This window comes from Ranitomeya variabilis, chromosome 1 (genome assembly GCF_051348905.1).
Source record: "Ranitomeya variabilis isolate aRanVar5 chromosome 1, aRanVar5.hap1, whole genome shotgun sequence".
Classification (NCBI taxonomy): Eukaryota; Metazoa; Chordata; class Amphibia; order Anura; family Dendrobatidae; genus Ranitomeya; species Ranitomeya variabilis.
The window spans coordinates 1,135,775,932-1,135,793,587 of record NC_135232.1 but is presented as its reverse complement, the minus strand read 5'-3'; the positions used below and the strand labels follow the sequence as shown (position 1 = coordinate 1,135,793,587).

The 17,656-nt window shown below is 54.5% G+C and overlaps 1 protein-coding gene across 1 annotated transcript in view; it reads left to right on the top strand.

Moving 5' to 3' along the window:
* ATRN (attractin) overlaps positions 1-17,656 on the top strand; it is a 146,817-nt gene that overhangs the window by 48,172 nt on the left and 80,989 nt on the right. Inside the window, exons 4-12 of the mRNA XM_077280306.1 lie at positions 1,102-1,230; positions 1,754-1,956; positions 4,149-4,317; positions 4,709-4,796; positions 6,681-6,924; positions 7,818-8,001; positions 8,221-8,375; positions 12,266-12,350; positions 14,497-14,717. Of these exons, the coding sequence (XP_077136421.1) occupies positions 1,102-1,230; positions 1,754-1,956; positions 4,149-4,317; positions 4,709-4,796; positions 6,681-6,924; positions 7,818-8,001; positions 8,221-8,375; positions 12,266-12,350; positions 14,497-14,717 (1,478 nt within the window). The remainder of the gene's footprint in view (positions 1-1,101; positions 1,231-1,753; positions 1,957-4,148; positions 4,318-4,708; positions 4,797-6,680; positions 6,925-7,817; positions 8,002-8,220; positions 8,376-12,265; positions 12,351-14,496; positions 14,718-17,656) is intronic.

Here is a 17,656-nt window from a genome sequence, read left to right as displayed (position 1 = left end):
GAGGCTCCTGGAAGAATTCCTGATGGATGTAGGATTGGACCTGAGGGTCCTGGAAGAATTCCTGATGGATGTAGGATTGGACCTGAGGCTCCTGGAAGAATTCCTGATGGATGTAGGATTGGACCTGAGGGTCCTGGAAGAATTCCTGATGGACGTAGGATTGGACCTGAGGGTCCTGGAAGAATTCCTGATGGATGTAGGATTGGACCTTAGGGTCCTGGAAGAATTCCTGATGGATGTAGGATTGGACCTGAGGGTCCTGGAAGAATTCCTGATGGATGTAGGATTGGACCTGAGGGTCCTGGAAGAATTCCTGATGGATGTAGGATTGGACCTGAGGCTCCTGGAAGAATTCCTGATGGACGTAGGATTGGACCTGAGGGTCCTGGAAGAATTCCTGTTCCGGATTCCGATCCTCAGCGGCAGTTGGACGAGATAATCGGTTTAAATTTAAAAACTTCTTTGACCTGTTCTCGTTAACCCTGCGCTGACAGTGGATGCACTGGTAGGGGGAGGAGCTGAACAGTAGATAAATCGATCACTCCCGGCACCCTGCCCCCTAGTTGTAATGCGATGACTGCAGACTGATTTCTTGGTGAAAACCCTGATATTTCGGGATCAGTATAATTCCAAGGAATGTAAACTCTGTTTATTATTGTACGAGGTGTAGTGGGGTCAGACCTCCATAATATATAATGACCTTCCTGACCAGCGGTGGTCGTGTAATTTGCTATTGACGCACATCTTATGTTAGTGATAGAGGCGATGCAGCGCCTGGGCCATTACCTGCTGCTGTGTCATGTGCACGGCCTGCTATGTCTCCTGCTCCCAGTACGCAGCCTGTCCGATAAGCTCTGGAAATATACTGTTTTTCTGAATTAAAGCCCCTGCTTGCTGCCAGTGACTGCAGGCGTTCTGCTCAGGCAGCTGCAGGGCTCTGTGTCTTAGAGTTTGGCTTCTGAATGTACAGTGTTTCCATTCACAGCCTGCAATCAGAGCGAGTAACTGGGACATAAAGTAGATTAGGAACACTCCACATCATGCTGGAAAAAAGTTTTAAATGCAGGATTTTTTTACTTAATGTTTTTTTTTTTTTTGCAGTGGAGTCATCATTCCTGAGAGTGAAGGCAACGACACGGTCCCGGAAGTGGCCACTACGTCTGGATATGCTCTATTACATTTCTTCAGTGACGCGGCCTACAACCTGACCGGCTTTAATATCAGCTACAGGTAAAATAACACTTCGTAATGTGCAGTCAATCTTTGCAGCCTGACCATGGCGGCCCCTGCCCGGCCACTCCGCACCCCTCTGTGGCCTGGTAACTCCACCCCCCACCCCCCTTCTGCGACCTGTCCACTCTGTTCTTTACCCCCTGCGATGGTGGATGCCGGGGATACACAGTCGATCTGCAGTCGGCAACCAGCAGTGCTCCAGCTGTTGTGAAACATTCTCCCATCATCCCTTGCAGTTTGCTGTGACCGCATTAGTCTGTTTTGGCATGCAGCGAGTGGGGTCTTCCAGACCGCAGGCTGCTGACCTCTTACAATGGGACATGCAGAAAATATTAGCGGATGTTAGAAAATAACCCTTCTCGACGCTGCTTGTGCCACTAATCTTCTATCGATATATTACAGACAACCCCTTTAAGTAGAGCAAAGGTAAATGAGGTGGGATGGACCCCTTTAATCACAGCTCATTAGGCTGCAGGATGTCGTGTCCCATTAACCCTACATTTTCCCTCTTACATTGCAGCATAAACACGTGTCCTAACAACTGCTCCGGACGTGGGATCTGCTTGCAGGCGAACGACAGCGACGTGAGCTGTGAATGCTTCGAGCAATGGAAGGGAGCGGCCTGCGACATCCCCTACTGCAGGGACAACTGCGGCTTCCCCGAGCGCGGGAACTGCAGCGTGGACGGCACCAAGAGCTGCGACTGCTACGACGGCTGGCAGGGTGAGCGCGCGCCGTGGGTCACTTACCACACGGTAATCTCAGCTGAACGTCTAGGAGCGGATAATCTCTCCTTATCGCTGTGTTTAAGGATTAGAGGTGTCAGCATCGGGGCGCTGTCTGGCCACAGATTTCCCTCTTGGATTTAATTTGGCAGGACATATGCAGGAAACCTGTAGTCTCTATACAAAGGCTAAAAGTATACAGCATGATATATATTGTGTATAGAAGTGTCTGGGTGCACCGAGTGTTTTATGTGCAGAGCAGCCTCAGCCAATAGCAGCACTTCAGGAAGCCTGTGAGGATCATCTTCAGCCAATAGCTGCAGTGTAGGTCGTCAGTGAGGAGCAGGTTCGGCCAATAACGGCACTTCATGTAGCCTGTGAGAAGCTGCTTCAGCCAATAGCTGCAGACCAGGAAGTCAATGAGGAACAGATACAACCAATAGCTGCAGAGCAGGAAGTCAGTGAGGGGCAGCTTCAGCCAACAGCTGTAGACCTCAGTCATTGAGTAGCATATACAGCCAATAGCAGCTGAGCCGGAAGTCAGTGAGGAGCAGCTTCAACCAATAGCTGCAGAGCAGAAAGTCAGTGAGGAGCATATACAACCAATAGCTGAAGAGCAGGAACTCGGTGAGGAGCAGATAGAACCAATAGCAGCACATCAGGAAGTCAGTGAGGAGCAGCTTGAGCCAAATGTAGCACTTCAGGTAGCCTTTGAGGAGCAGCTTCAGCCAATAGCTGCAGAGCAGGAAGTCAGTGAGAGCAGCTTCAGCCAATAGCTGCAGAGCAGGAAGTCAGTGAGAGCAGCTTTAGCCAATAGCTGCAGCACCGGAAGTCAGTGAGGAGCAGCTTCAGCCAATAGCTGCAGACCAGGAAGTCGGTGAGGAGCAGCTTCAGCCAATAGCTGCAGAGCAGGAAGTCAGTGAGAGCAGCTTCAGCCAATAGCTGCAGAGCAGGAAGTCAGTGAGAGCAGCTTCAGCCAATAGCTGCAGAGCAGGAAGTCAGTGAGGAGCAGCTTCAGCCAATAGCTGCAGAGCAGGAAGTCGGTGAGGAGCAGCTTCAGCCAATAGCTGCAGAGCAGAAAGTCAGTGAGGAGCAGATTCAGCCAATAGCTGCAGAGCAGGAAGTGAGTGAGGAGCAGCTTCAGCCAAATGTAGCACTTCAGGTAGCCTTTAAGGAGCTGCTTCAGCCAATAGCTACAGAGTAGGAAGTCAGTGAGGAGCAGCTTCACCCTATCGCTGCAGAGCAGGAAATCAGTGAGAGCAGCTTCAGCCAATAGCTGCAGAGCAGGAAGTCAGTGAGGATCAGCCTCAGCCAATAGCTGCAGAACAGGAAGTCAGTGAGAGCAGCTTCAGCCAATAGCTGCAGAGCAGGAAGTCGGTGAGGAGCAGCTTCAGCCAATAGCTGCAGAGCAGGAAGTCGGTGAGGAGCAGCTTCAGCCAATAGCTGCAGAGCAGGAAGTCGGTGAGGAGCAGCTTCAGCTAATAGCTGCAGAGCAGGAAGTCAGTGAGGAGCAGCTTCAGCCAATAGCTGCAGAGCAGGAAGTCAGTGAGAGCAGCTTTAGCCAATAGCTGCAGCACCGGAAGTCCGTGAGGAGCAGCTTCAGCCAATAGCTGCAGAGCAGGAAGTCGGTGAGGAGCAGCTTCAGCCAATAGCTGCAGAGCAGGAAGTCAGCGAGGAGCAGCTTCAGCCAATAGCTGCAGAACAGGAAGTCGGTGAGGAGCAGCTTCAGCTAATAGCTGCTTTGTTTGCGTTATTTCATGGGGAATGGAAGTGCTTATTAAAACAGACGTGTCAGAAGATAAAACGGATCCTAATTAGGGGCCGCTGGCAGTATACTTCGGTTTTATGGGGCCTGGCCGGACTAGAAAATCATGGCTGCTTTCATTCAGAAACAGCTTCTCTCCTGACCGTGTGTTGTGTCTGATATTGCAGCTCGGCTGAGGTGCTATACCCAGTTGACGCGGTTTATAAAAGAAAGCGGCAATGTTTTTCTAATCCTGGACAATCCCTTTAAGCTCCTTTGGATCTCCTGCAGGACGCAGTGTTTGTAGCCACCTTACCCTACTCCCCGTACCTCTCGCGTTCTTCCACACTACTACTACAATTGTCCCCTTGTTCTGGTCACTTTGCGTCGCTCACTCTCCAGTCGTCGGTGTATAATTAGGTCTATAATTTAGTCCCTTTTTTCAGGTCCCGGTTGCTCCATCCCCGTTCCTGCCAACCAGTCGTTCTGGACACGTGAAGAGTTCTGGGCTCCACAGCTGGGCAGAGCCTCGCACAAGGCGGTGGTGCTGGACGACGTCATGTGGATAGTGGGCGGCTACACCTTCAACCAAAACGGTTACCAGATGGTTATGGCGTGAGAACCACAGTTTTTATCATTTCTATGACAAAACCCTTAATTTCTCAGGATCTCTGCTTACGGCCAGTGAATAAGAACACTGGATCTGCTCTCACAGCGGCAGGACAGGGGGAGGACAGGTGCTGCTGCTGTGCTTAGCCTTCGGACTGATACCAAGTACCAAACCCTCAGCTCTGTGAGCAGCTTGGGTTTATTAAACTGTTTGCAGTTCGGTGACAGCAAGCAGAGATCTTAAAAACGGTGATCGACCCTAATAATTTCTAGAAAACGTGTTATCTTGTAATCCCTGGGGAAGGGTGTTAGATTTTACTTGTAGGTTAGGGGATCAGTTCTTGCACCCCTGGATGATCCGTGGGCTTCAGCAGTAACCAGATTGTGTTTCCTACAGGTACGACCTGATCTCTCACAAGTGGCTGCTGAACAGTTCTGTCAGCACGGTCGCCGTCCGATATGGACACTCCTTGGCGTTATATAAGGTAACATCTTGTGTTCATAGTCTCCTGAGGTTGGGGAACTACAAATACAACAATGCCAGACTCAGTCAGTGCACAGAGGTGTGGACGTGAATGGTACAGGACATCATATTTTAGTTCTGTGCTTGCTGAATTACATAAAACGCTTTATTAAAATCAACCACCAGATTTTTACAAAAGTTAGAGAGGGTTATCTGGAACACAGTTGTCTTATTATTTTGTATTTTATATTATGTGAGCTCCCCCTAGTGATGGGTGTATAATCTGTATGTAGTGAGCTCCACCTAGTGGTAGCTGTATAATCTGTATATAGTGAGCTTCCCCCTAGTGGTGGCTGTATAATCTGTATGCAGTGAGCTCCCTCTAGTGGTGGCTGTATAATCTGTATGTAGTGCGCTCCCTCTAGTGGTGGCTGTATAATCTGTATGTAGTGCGCTCCCTCTAGTGGTGGCTGTATAATCTGTATGTAGTGAGCTCCCCCTAGTGGTGGCTGTATAATCTGCATGTAGTGATCTCCCCCTAGTGGTGGCTGTATAATCTGTATGTAGTGAGCTCCACCTAGTGGTGGCTGTATAATCTGTATGCAGTGAGCTCCCTCTAGTGGTGGCTGTATAATCTGTATGTAGTGATCTCCCCCTAGTGGTGGCTGTATAATCTGTATGTAGTGATCTCCCCCTAGTGGTGGCTGTATAATCTGTATGTAGTGCGCTCCCTCTAGTGGTGGCTGTATAATCTGTATGTAGTGAGCTCCCCCTAGTGGTGGCTGTATAATCTGCATGTAGTGATCTCCCCCTAGTGGTGGCTGTATAATCTGTATGTAGTGAGCTCCACCTAGTGGTGGCTGTATAATCTGTATGTAGTGAGCTGCACCTAGTGGTGGCTGTATAATCTGTATGTAGTGAACTCCCCCTAGTGGTGGCTGTATAATCTGTATGTAGTGAGCTCCACCTAGTGGTGGCTGTATAATCTGTATGTAGTGAGCTCCCCCTAGTGGTGGCTGTATAATCTGTATGTAGTGAGCTCCCTCTAGTGGTGGCTGTATAATCTGTATGCAGTGAGCTCCCTCTAGTGGTGGCTGTATAATCTGTATGTAGTGCGCTCCCTCTAGTGGTGGCTGTATAATCTGTATGTAGTGAGCTCCCCCTAGTGGTGGCTGTATAATCTGCATGTAGTGATCTCCCCCTAGTGGTGGCTGTATAATCTGTATGTAGTGAGCTCCACCTAGTGGTGGCTGTATAATCTGTATGCAGTGAGCTCCCTCTAGTGGTGGCTGTATAATCTGTATGTAGTGATCTCCCCCTAGTGGTGGCTGTATAATCTGTATGTAGTGATCTCCCCCTAGTGGTGGCTGTATAATCTGTATGTAGTGCGCTCCCTCTAGTGGTGGCTGTATAATCTGTATGTAGTGAGCTCCCCCTAGTGGTGGCTGTATAATCTGCATGTAGTGATCTCCCCCTAGTGGTGGCTGTATAATCTGTATGTAGTGAGCTCCCCCTAGTGGTGGCTGTATAATCTGTATATAGTGAGCTCCACCTAGTGGTGGCTGTATAATCTGTATGTAGTGAGCTCCACCTAGTGGTGGCTGTATAATCTGTATGTAGTGAGCTCCCCCTAGTGGTGGCTGTATAATCTGTATATAGTGAGCTCCCACTAGTGGTGGCTGTATAATCTGTATGTAGTGATCTCCCCCTAGTGGTGGCTGTATAATCTGTATGTAGTGAGCTGCACCTAGTGGTGGCTGTATAATCTGTATGTAGTGAGCTCCCCCTAGTGGTGGCTGTATAATCTGTATGTAGTGAGCTCCCCCTAGTGGTGGCTGTGTATATCTGCTCATCCATAGATAAATGGAAGTCAGGTTATTTCAGGACCTTTGTCTTTGTCTCCTAGGATAAGATGTACATGTATGGCGGTAAGATAGACTCCACAGGGAACGTTTCCAACCAGCTGTGGGTGTTCCACGTTCAGAACCAGTCCTGGGAACAGCTCTCACCCAACGCCAAGGAGCAGTACGCTGTGGTTGGACACTCTGCCCACATCGTCACTCTGAAGGACAACAGTACGGTCATGCTGGTATTTTTTGGCCATTGTCCCCTTCATGGCTACATCAGCAGCATCCAGAGATATAACTTGGGTGAGTGACGGGTCCTCAATAATTGCTATGTGTACATCCTCACACTGTCTGTTCTGGGGGGTGCGCGGCCTCTCATTACCTTACTTATGATTACAAGCCCCCTTTAATTAATTGGCTCTCCCAGCAGATACGGCATGCCGTCACGCGAGACTCTTTGATGGTAATGGACGGTAGGGTGTGTGCTGAATTGTGAGCATGTGCGACCACTGCCCCGCCTGCCGGAATGGTGGTCGCACATGCTCACTGCTGCTCCAGTCTCACACAGACTTTAACCACCATCCATTTAAAGATGGTTGTAGTTCTTTTTTTCCTTTTTGTAGATGATTTTTTTTTTTAATTAGCTGTTAGAGATTGGTAAATAAGGAAAAAAATAAATAGTCACCATTTTTTGATATCTAGCGTATTCTTAATTTGTTTCCATTGATGGAGCCATGTGAGGACTCTGTATTTCTGATTTCAGGGTCTGACAACAATATGATCAGTTGTTATTCCATTTTGTAGGTGCGGCGCCTGAAAAGCGTCAGTTTTTGCATTCCAATGTATTTGTTTTTCCTTTGGATTTTTCTCTTTTTACAGGTTAAATTATTTGATATTTTGATCAGGATTTTATGAACTGTTCAATAACGTTTTTTTTCATTTTTGACTTTTTCATTTATTACTGTTTTTTCTTTTTGCCTTTTTCTTACTATTCTTTTTGCCCTTTTTTCTTTGCCATTTTTTTTTTACTTTTGCTTCTTCTTTTTAATCTACACTGTGTTTATTTAATTCCCTTCACTTTTTACTGCACTGTTTTGGGCTGAGCTTCACAGGTGGCATTTTTAAAATTTTTTTTTTTGCTATTTAACAGACGTTATGTAAATTCTTTCTCTTTCTCTTTTTGTTGTTCTTTATAGACACTAATGTTTGGGAGGTGATTGAGACACAAGGGGCTTTGGTCCAAGGTGGATACGGCCACAGTAGCGTTTATGATGAAACCACCCGATCCATCTATATCCACGGCGGGTACAAAGCCTTCACCGCAAATAAGTATCGCCTGGCCGACGACCTGTACAAGTACGAGGTGGACAGCAGCATGTGGTGAGTTACGGGGACGGGGCGCAATCGCTGCGTGTCACATAGGGAGCGCGAGGAATTAGTCTGTGTGACGCTGCCCTCTGGTGGTCACAGTACGCACCTGCACCACTGAATTCTTCCGCTAATCGTGTACAATGTCCCAGTAGTCACAGGGTTAAATATAATGGCTGATTTTACCTTCCACCATACATCACTATTGTTTTGCATCTTTTCATAATCCAGGACAATCCTTAAAGACAGCAAGTTCTTCCGCTACCTGCACTCGGCGGTGATCGTCAGCGGCACCATGCTGGTGTTTGGGGGGAACACTCACAATGACACGTCCATGAGCTACGGAGCCAAGTGCTTCTCTAATGACTTCATAGCGTACGACATGGGTGAGTGCGGACACAGACCACTGCTCCACTGGAATACTGTCACATCCAGCGCACACTTCCTCTAGTCAGGCATTTTATCATCCGGGTTATTGGGTGATGTGCTGCACTTGTTTCTTAATAAAGCAGTTTTCTCTCAGGGGAATCGCTGCCCCGTCCGCTGAGTGCATGTAGTCACATTTGTTGTAAATCCAGCGCTTTCTGCAGCAGCTGCATGGATTCCTCAGTATCGTGTGATGATATTTCTGCAGCAGCTGCATGGATTCCTCAGGAGCGTGTGATGATATTTCTGCAGCAGCTGCATGGATTCCTCAGGAGCGTGTGATGATATTTCTACAGCAGCTGCATGGATTCCTCAGGAGCGTGTGATGATTTTTCTGCAGCAGCTGCATGGATTCCTCAGGAGCGTGTGATGATTTTTCTGCAGCAGCTGCATGGATTCCTCAGGAGCGTGTGATGATTTGTCTGCAGCAGCTGCATGGATTCCTCAGGAGCGTGTGATGATTTGTCTGCAGCAGCTGCATGGATTCCTCAGGAGCGTGTGATGATTTGTCTGCAGCAGCTGCATGGATTCCTCAGGAGCGTGTGATGATGTTTCTGAGGAATCCATGCAGAAGTACCTCTCTTCGCCGCCTCTCTCCTCTCTAGCTCGCCGCCTCTCTCCCCTCTCCTCTCCCCCTTGCCGCCTCGCCGCCTCTCCCCCTCTCCCTCGCCGCCTCTCTCCTTTCCTCTCCCCCTCTCTCCTTTCCTCTCCCTCTTTTCCTCTCCCCTTCGCCGCCTCTCTCTTCTCCCCTTCGCCGCCTCTCTTCTCCCCTTCGCCGCCTCTCTTCTCCCCTTCGCCGCCTCTCTTCTCCCCTTCGCCGCCTCTCTCCTCTCCACTCCGCCTCGCCGCCTCTTTCCTCTCCCCCTCGCCGTCTTTCCTCTCTCGCCGCCTCTCCTCTCCCCCTCGCCCCCTCTCCCCTCTCCTCTCCTCTCCCGCTCGCCACCTCCCCCCTCGCTTCCTCTCCCCCCTCTCCGCCTATCCCCCCTCTCCGCCTCTCCCCCCTCTCCGCCTATCCCCCCTCTCCGCCTCTCCCCCCTCTCCGCCTATCCCCCCTCTCCGCCTCTCCCCCCTCTCCCCCCTCGCCAACTCTCCCCCCCTCGCCACCTCTCCCCCCCTCGCCACCTCTCCCCCCCTCGCCACCTCTCCCCCCTCGCCACCTCTCCCCCCTCGCCACCTCTCCCCCCTCGCCACCTCTCCCCCCTCGCCACCTCTCCCCCCTCGCCACCTCTCCCCCCTCGCCACCTCTCCCCCTCGCCACCTCTCCCCCCTCTCCACTTCTCCCCCTCGCCACCTCTCCCCCTCCCCCTCGCCACCTCTCCTCCTCCCCCTCGCCACCTCTCCCCCTCTTCCCCCTCGCCACCTCTCCCCCTCTCCCCCCTCGCCACCTCTCCCCCCTCGCCACCTCTCCCCCCTCGCCACCTCTCCCTCCTCGCCTCTACTCTTCGCTCCCGCTCGCCGCCTCTCCCCCCTCGCCACCTGTCCCTCCTCTCCTCTTCGCCCGCTCTCCCCCTAGCCTCCTCTCCCCCTTGCCTCCTCTGCTCTCCTCCTCACCCCCTTTCCTCCTCCTCTCTCTCGCCTCCTCCCCTCCTCGCCCCCTCTCCTCCCCTCCTCGCCGCCTCTCCTCCTCTCCCCCTCGCCGCCTCTCCTCCTCTCCCCCTCGCCGCCTCTCCTCCTCACCCCCTCGCCTCCCCTCCTCCTCTCCGCCTCTCCCCCTCGCCTCACCTCCTCGCCCCCTCACCTCCTCGCCTCCTCACCCCCTTTCCTCCTCTCCCCCTGGCCTCCTCACCCCCTCCTCTCCTCTCCTGCTCGCCTCCTCTCTCCCTCCTCTCCTCCTCTCTCCCTCCTCTCCTCTCCTCGTCTCCCCTCCTCTCCTTCTCCCCTCCTCGCCTCTCCTCCCCTCCTCGCCTCTCCTCCTCTCCTCCTCGCCTCTCCTCCTCGCCTCTCCTCCTCGCCTCTCCTCCTCGCCTCTCCTCCTCGCCTCTCCTCCTCGCCTCTCCGCCTCTCCTCCTAGCCTCTCCGCCTCTCCTCCTCGCCTCTCTTCCTCCCCTCCTCTCCTCTCCTCCTCCCCTCTCCTCGCCTCTCCTCTCCTCCTCGCCTCTCCTCTCCTCCTCCCCTCTCCTCGCCTCTCCTCTCCTCCTCGCCTCTCCTCTCCTCCTCCCCTCTCCTCCCCTCTCCTCTCCTCCTCCCCTCTCTCCTCTCCTCTCCTCTCCTCCTCCCCTCTCCTCTCCTCCTCCCCTCTCCTCTCCTCCTCCCCTCGCCTCCCCTCCTCTCCTCCCCTCTCCTCCTCCCCTCGCCTCCCCTCCTCTCCTCCCCTCGCCTCCCCTCCTCTCCTCCCCTCGCCTCCCCTCGCCTCCCCTCCTCTCCTCCCCTCGCCTCCCCTCCTCTCCTCTCCTCCCCTCGCCTCCCCTCCTCTCCTCCCCTCGCCTCCCCTCCTCTCCTCCCCTCGCCTCCCCTCCTCTCCTCCCCTCGCCTCCCCTCCTCTCCTCCCCTCGCCTCCCCTCCTCTCCTCCCCTCCTCCCCTCGCCTCCCCTCCTCTCCTCCCCTCCTCTCCTCCCCTCCTCTCCCCTCCTCTCCTCCCCTCCTCCCCTCGCCTCCCCTCCTCTCCTCCCCTCCTCCCCTCGCCTCCCCTCCTCTCCTCCCCTCCTCTCCCCCCCTCCTCTCCCCTCTCCTCCCCTCCTCTCCTCCTCCCCTCCTCTCCTCCTCCCCTCCTCTCCTCCTCCCCTCCTCTCCTCCTCCCCTCCTCTCCTCCTCCCCTCCTCTCCTCCTCCCCTCCTCTCCTCCTCCCCTCCTCTCCTCCCCTCGCCTCCCCTCCTCTCCTCCCCTCGCCTCCCCTCCTCCCCTCGCCTCCCCGCCTCCCCTCGCCTCCCCTCCTCTCCTCCCCTCGCCTCCCCTCCTCTCCTCCCCTCGCCTCCCCTCCTCTCCTCCCCTCGCCTCGCCTCCCCTCCTCTCCTCCCCTCCTCTCCTCCCCTCCTCTCCCCTCCTCTCCTCCCCTCCTCCCCTCGCCTCCCCTCCTCTCCTCCCCTCTCCTCCCCTCCTCTCCTCCTCCCCTCCTCCCCTCCTCCCCTCCTCTCCTCCTTCCCTCCTCACCTCCCCTCCTCTCCTCCTCCTCTCCTCCTCCTCTCCTCCCCTCCCCTCCTCGCCTCCCCTCCTCGCCTCCCCTCCCCTCTCCTCCCCTCCTCGCCTCCCCTCCCCTCTCCTCCTCCCCTCCTCGCCTCCCTTCCTCTCCCCCTCGCCGCCACTTCGCCTCGCCTCTCCTCCTCCCCTCCTCGCCTCCCTTCCTCTCCCCCTCAATTAGCCGCTTATTGGGGAATTATTAATGTGTTTATTTGTTAAAGATTCTGCAGCCGCTTATCACAGGGGAAAGAAAGAACGAGGGTCCGGCCAAACCGGGCTGTGGGGTCACCGCCGAGACCACAGCGGCAGCTCTCCACCGCTGCTCAGTGCGGGGAATTAGTACCGGCCTCTGTGGCCACCGTACGACCGTGACCCCCATGTGGCCGTGACCCGGGCCTGGATACAGCAGGTCACACCCGTAGTTCTGCCACGGGGCGATGTTAATGGCAGGTGATCAGGAGCCTCAGTACTATGCATGGCGCCACTTATCTCTACTGATCTATTGCCCCTGCAATGAGCAGAATGAATAATGTCCTCCAACCTCTGCAGAACTACAACACCCAGCATGTCTTTATGGACACAGGTTGGAGAACACTGTATAGGATATATAGCTAAGATTAATGGTGCCTGCTTTATGTGTCAGTTTATCAGATTTTCTGGATTATCGGATGCTGGATTATAGGATCTTCAATGTATGTATTATTTTCTAACCTGCATATACGTTTTCTTTATTCAGCCTGTGACACCTGGCACATCCTGCCGCCCCCCACTCTGGACCACGACATCAATCGCTTTGGTCACACCGCCATCCTGAAAAATGGGTAAAAAGTTTAGTTTATTATTGTATTGTAGGCCCCGACCTCCTCACCGGCTGGGCTGGAGGGCCCTGACCTCATCGGCTGGGCTGGAGGGCCCCGACCTCCTCGCCGGCTGGGCTGGAGGGCCCCGACCTCCTCACCGGCTGGCCTGGAGGGCCCCGACCTCCTCACCGGCTGGCCTGGAGGGCCCCGACCTCCTCACCGGCTGGCCTGGAGGGCCCCGACCTCCTCACCGGCTGGCCTGGAGGGCCCCGACCTCCTCACCGGCTGGCCTGGAGGGCCCCGACCTCCTCACCGGCTGGCCTGGAGGGCCCCGACCTCCTCACCGGCTGGCCTGGAGGGCCCCGACCTCCTCACCGGCTGGCCTGGAGGGCCCCGACCTCCTCACCGGCTGGCCTGGAGGGCCCCGACCTCCTCACCGGCTGGCCTGGAGGGCCCCGACCTCCTCACCGGCTGGCCTGGAGGGCCCCGACCTCCTCACCGGCTGGCCTGGAGGGCCCCGACCTCCTCACCGGCTGGCCTGGAGGGCCCCGACCTCCTCACCGGCTGGCCTGGAGGGCCCCGACCTCCTCACCGGCTGGCCTGGAGGGCCCCGACCTCCTCACCGGCTGGCCTGGAGGGCCCCGACCTCCTCACCGGCTGGCCTGGAGGGCCCCGACCTCCTCACCGGCTGGCCTGGAGGGCCCCGACCTCCTCACCGGCTGGCCTGGAGGGCCCCGACCTCCTCACCGGCTGGCCTGGAGGGCCCCGACCTCCTCACCGGCTGGCCTGGAGGGCCCCGACCTCCTCACCGGCTGGCCTGGAGGGCCCCGACCTCCTCACCGGCTGGCCTGGAGGGCCCCGACCTCCTCACCGGCTGGCCTGGAGGGCCCCGACCTCCTCACCGGCTGGCCTGGAGGGCCCCGACCTCCTCACCGGCTGGCCTGGAGGGCCCCGACCTCCTCACCGGCTGGCCTGGAGGGCCCCGACCTCCTCACCGGCTGGCCTGGAGGGCCCCGACCTCCTCACCGGCTGGCCTGGAGGGCCCCGACCTCCTCACCGGCTGGCCTGGAGGGCCCCGACCTCCTCACCGGCTGGCCTGGAGGGCCCCGACCTCCTCACCGGCTGGCCTGGAGGGCCCCGACCTCCTCACCGGCTGGCCTGGAGGGCCCCGACCTCCTCACCGGCTGGCCTGGAGGGCCCCGACCTCCTCACCGGCTGGCCTGGAGGGCCCCGACCTCCTCACCGGCTGGCCTGGAGGGCCCCGACCTCCTCACCGGCTGGCCTGGAGGGCCCCGACCTCCTCACCGGCTGGCCTGGAGGGCCCCGACCTCCTCACCGGCTGGCCTGGAGGGCCCCGACCTCCTCACCGGCTGGCCTGGAGGGCCCCGACCTCCTCACCGGCTGGCCTGGAGGGCCCCGACCTCCTCACCGGCTGGCCTGGAGGGCCCCGACCTCCTCACCGGCTGGCCTGGAGGGCCCCGACCTCCTCACCGGCTGGCCTGGAGGGCCCCGACCTCCTCACCGGCTGGCCTGGAGGGCCCCGACCTCCTCACCGGCTGGCCTGGAGGGCCCCGACCTCCTCACCGGCTGGCCTGGAGGGCCCCGACCTCCTCACCGGCTGGCCTGGAGGGCCCCGACCTCCTCACCGGCTGGCCTGGAGGGCCCCGACCTCCTCACCGGCTGGCCTGGAGGGCCCCGACCTCCTCACCGGCTGGCCTGGAGGGCCCCGACCTCCTCACCGGCTGGCCTGGAGGGCCCCGACCTCCTCACCGGCTGGCCTGGAGGGCCCCGACCTCCTCACCGGCTGGCCTGGAGGGCCCCGACCTCCTCACCGGCTGGCCTGGAGGGCCCCGACCTCCTCACCGGCTGGCCTGGAGGGCCCCGACCTCCTCACCGGCTGGCCTGGAGGGCCCCGACCTCCTCACCGGCTGGCCTGGAGGGCCCCGACCTCCTCACCGGCTGGGCTGGAGGGGCCCGACCTCCTCCCCTGCCGGCCTGCCCATGTTGGTCGTGGTCTCAGTAGTGCAGCCTCCGGTTCGTGGCCTGTGGTATCTCGGCATAGCCCTTATCTTACTCTGCAGATATCATTGCTTCTTTCGGTGACGGCCATTACTGCTCTTCTCTTCCTGTAGCTGTAGAATAATTCCGTTTTTCGCTTCCTTTCCAGCACGATGTTCGTGTTTGGCGGCTTTAACAGCCTCCTGCTGAGCGACGTCCTGACGTACACATCCAAGAGCTGCGAGGCGTTCACCAGCAGCGCGTTGTGCGTGGCGGCAGGGCCCGGAGTGCGGTGCGTGTGGGACAGCGCAGCCGCTGTGTGCTTGTCCTGGGAGCAGACCACCGAGAAGCAGAGGAACGAGACCATCCTGTCGTGTCCCGCAGTCCTGTGTAAGAGCTCTGCGCGCAGCGCCCTCCGTCAGGGTCCACAACGCACCACTCATTATGCAACAATGGTGGTCTGAACTTTTCAGACACAAAGTTTTCTGCTGCTGGGTTTGTTTTTTAGATTGAGTCTTTCTTTGGTCACCGTTATTAAGATGCCTGGTTTTCGTCATGTGCAAAATCCAACTTTTAAGCCTCCCCTAATCTGTACAAATCCACTGAGAAATAAACCAAAATCTTTCCAGGTGGGAAAAGGAAAATAAAGAACTGAAATAACTTTGTTGCATAAATCTGCTCCCCCTTACCCTTTCCACATCTGTCAGATAGCAGGGGCGTCTCCTGTGTACAGCACCCTCTTCAGGTCACTTACAAATTTCAGTCGTTGCTGAAAGGTGAAATTCCTTTTCATCTTAAGCTTTTTTTTTTTTTAGCAAAGGATTGAATGTTTTGATGTAAAATTAACTGATACCTTGCTCTGTTCATAATTCAATCAATCTTCACTAAAGCCATAGTTCCAGCTGTCATAAATCACCCCTATAGCACAATGCTGCCTCCACCATGCTGCACTGTAGGGATGGTGTTGTTCAGGTAATGTGCGGCATTGGCTTTGCACCTTTTGGAATTATGGCGACAAAGTTCCACCTTGGTCTAATCAGACATAACCTGTTCCCCACATCCTTTTGGCATTCTTGATGTTGGCGCTGGCAAAACATAGCTGTGCTTGGATGTTTTTCTTTGTAAGAAAAGGCTTCCATCTTGCCACCTTACCCCAGAGGCCAGACATTTAGAGAATATCAGAGATTGTTGTCGCATCCAGTATTTGCCAGAAATTCCTGCAGCTCCTTTTAATGTTGCTGTCGGCCTCTTGGCAGCCTCCTGGACCAATTTTTCTTCTTGTCTTTGTCAATTTTTAAGGGACGTCCAGCTCTAGGTAATGTAACTGTAAATTTAAGCCCCTTGATGACATCTTCACAGTGTCCCATGGTAGGTCTGATGCCTGGGAAATGTTTTTGTCCCCTCCTGACTGATCCATCTGCTGTGTTGTCAGCTGTTTACACACCATGGATTGCTCTTAAAAATGCAACTAAGAAAATGTCAGGAAAATAATCCTAGAAAGGCAAAACAGAATCACTGTAAAAGATGGCGGCCGTGCACTGACTGCTATGTAACACGAGTTATTGGCCAGTTCTGAACACAACCACATTCCCAATTATAAGGGGGTGCTCACTCTTTTGCAACCACTTTATTTTTGTTTTGACGTTTTTATTTCCCCGATTTCAATGGACTTGTACAGATTATGGATGACTTTAAAAGTGGAAACATTTCTGAATTGATTCTTCATGTATTTTTATTTTTTATATACTAAAACTTGGAAGTTTAACAGAGGTGGGTAGACTTTATCTATGTATATTATACAGTGTAACCTGTAAGAGTCAATGAGACGGGTAATGTTGTGCAGTGAAATGCCTGTATAGTCCTCGGTTCAGTAGAAAAGTTGTGGTATGTTGTAGAGGTAAGTTGATCTAATTAGAAAAAGGAGACCAAGAGCTGTTTAGAAGTTTGTTCCGGCGGCGGAGTAGAGTCACTCTCCTGTACCTGTACATTAATAGAATGGTGGCGCTCCCGCGCCTTGCCCCCTGTCACTGGCGTACCACTTGGGTGAAGCAGGGGATTTTAAATACTGTTGCTCGGCGAAGGTGCCGAAAGTGCGTCACCAGAAGAGACGCGGGGCCCACATGTTGGCGCTAGTGTAGAAGACACTGTGGGCCGGAAGCGCATCACCGGAAGTGACACGAGGCCCACGTGTTGGCGCTAGTGTAAAAGACACTGTGGGCTGGAAGTGTGTCACCGGAAGTGACGCGGGGTCCACATGTTGGCGCTAGTGTAGAAGACACTGTGGGCCGGAGCAATGGGCTTGAAGCGCGTCACCGGAAGGGGGGAAGAAGGTTGTGTTGTGAGAATTCTAGATTCTTCCTTCTCTAGCAGGGTCTTGGGGTAGCACCGTTTCACGAATTTGTGACATATCTCTGTCTGTGAGAAAATCCTTGTCTGAAACAATGCATGAAGCCCTCTGGAATTGTGAACGTGGGAGACTGTTCCTGGTTGCCTTCGGGTGGCAACTAGAATAATGTAGGAGACTGTTGCAATCTGCAGGTCAGTGGTGAGTAAGCCATTCAGGTCCTTGAGGACTTATGTATCCAGAAATGAGATGCCACTGGTGTTATGGTTAAGTGTTCAGGTCTGATGGAGTTGAGATGAGCAAAGGATATTGTGAGAGAGTCGAGTGAACTGTGCCAAATGCAGAAGATGTCATCTATATATCTGTGGAAACTTATGGAGTGTTGTATGAAGAGCTCGTGGGTGTAGATGTGCTGCTCTTCAAACCTGCTCAATGTAGGTTTTTGCATAAGCCGGTGCCAAGTTCGAGCCCATTGCGGTCCCACATCTATGGACGTAGAACGTGTCACCAAATAGAATTTTTTTTCATGAAGTATCATTAAGAGGAGTTCCACACAGAACTCGGTGGAGTTGGTAGATAGGTTAGGTTGTAATAGACACAGCTTCAAAGTCTTTTTCATGAGTGATGGAAGTGTATAGACTGTTGACGTCAAGAGTCACCAGAAGGCTCTCCGGTATGGTGGCAAGATCCCTGATGATGGTAATGAAGCGACCCATGTCCAGTTTGAATGAGCGTACAGTCTTGGTCAAGGGGGTCATGATTTTCTCGAGGTAAATGGACAAGGGGATAAGATGGTGTCTGAGGAAGCTACTGTCAGATGGTCCCTGGGGGTTGCCTAGTGGTTTATGAATTTTGGGTAGAACATAGGAAACCGGTGTCACGGGATGTGGACTAGTCAGGAATGTAGCTGTCTGTTGGTCAATGGTTTGTCTGTCCAAATTACGTGTGAGAAGGTCCTTGATTTTGCTGTTGATTTTAATAGTGG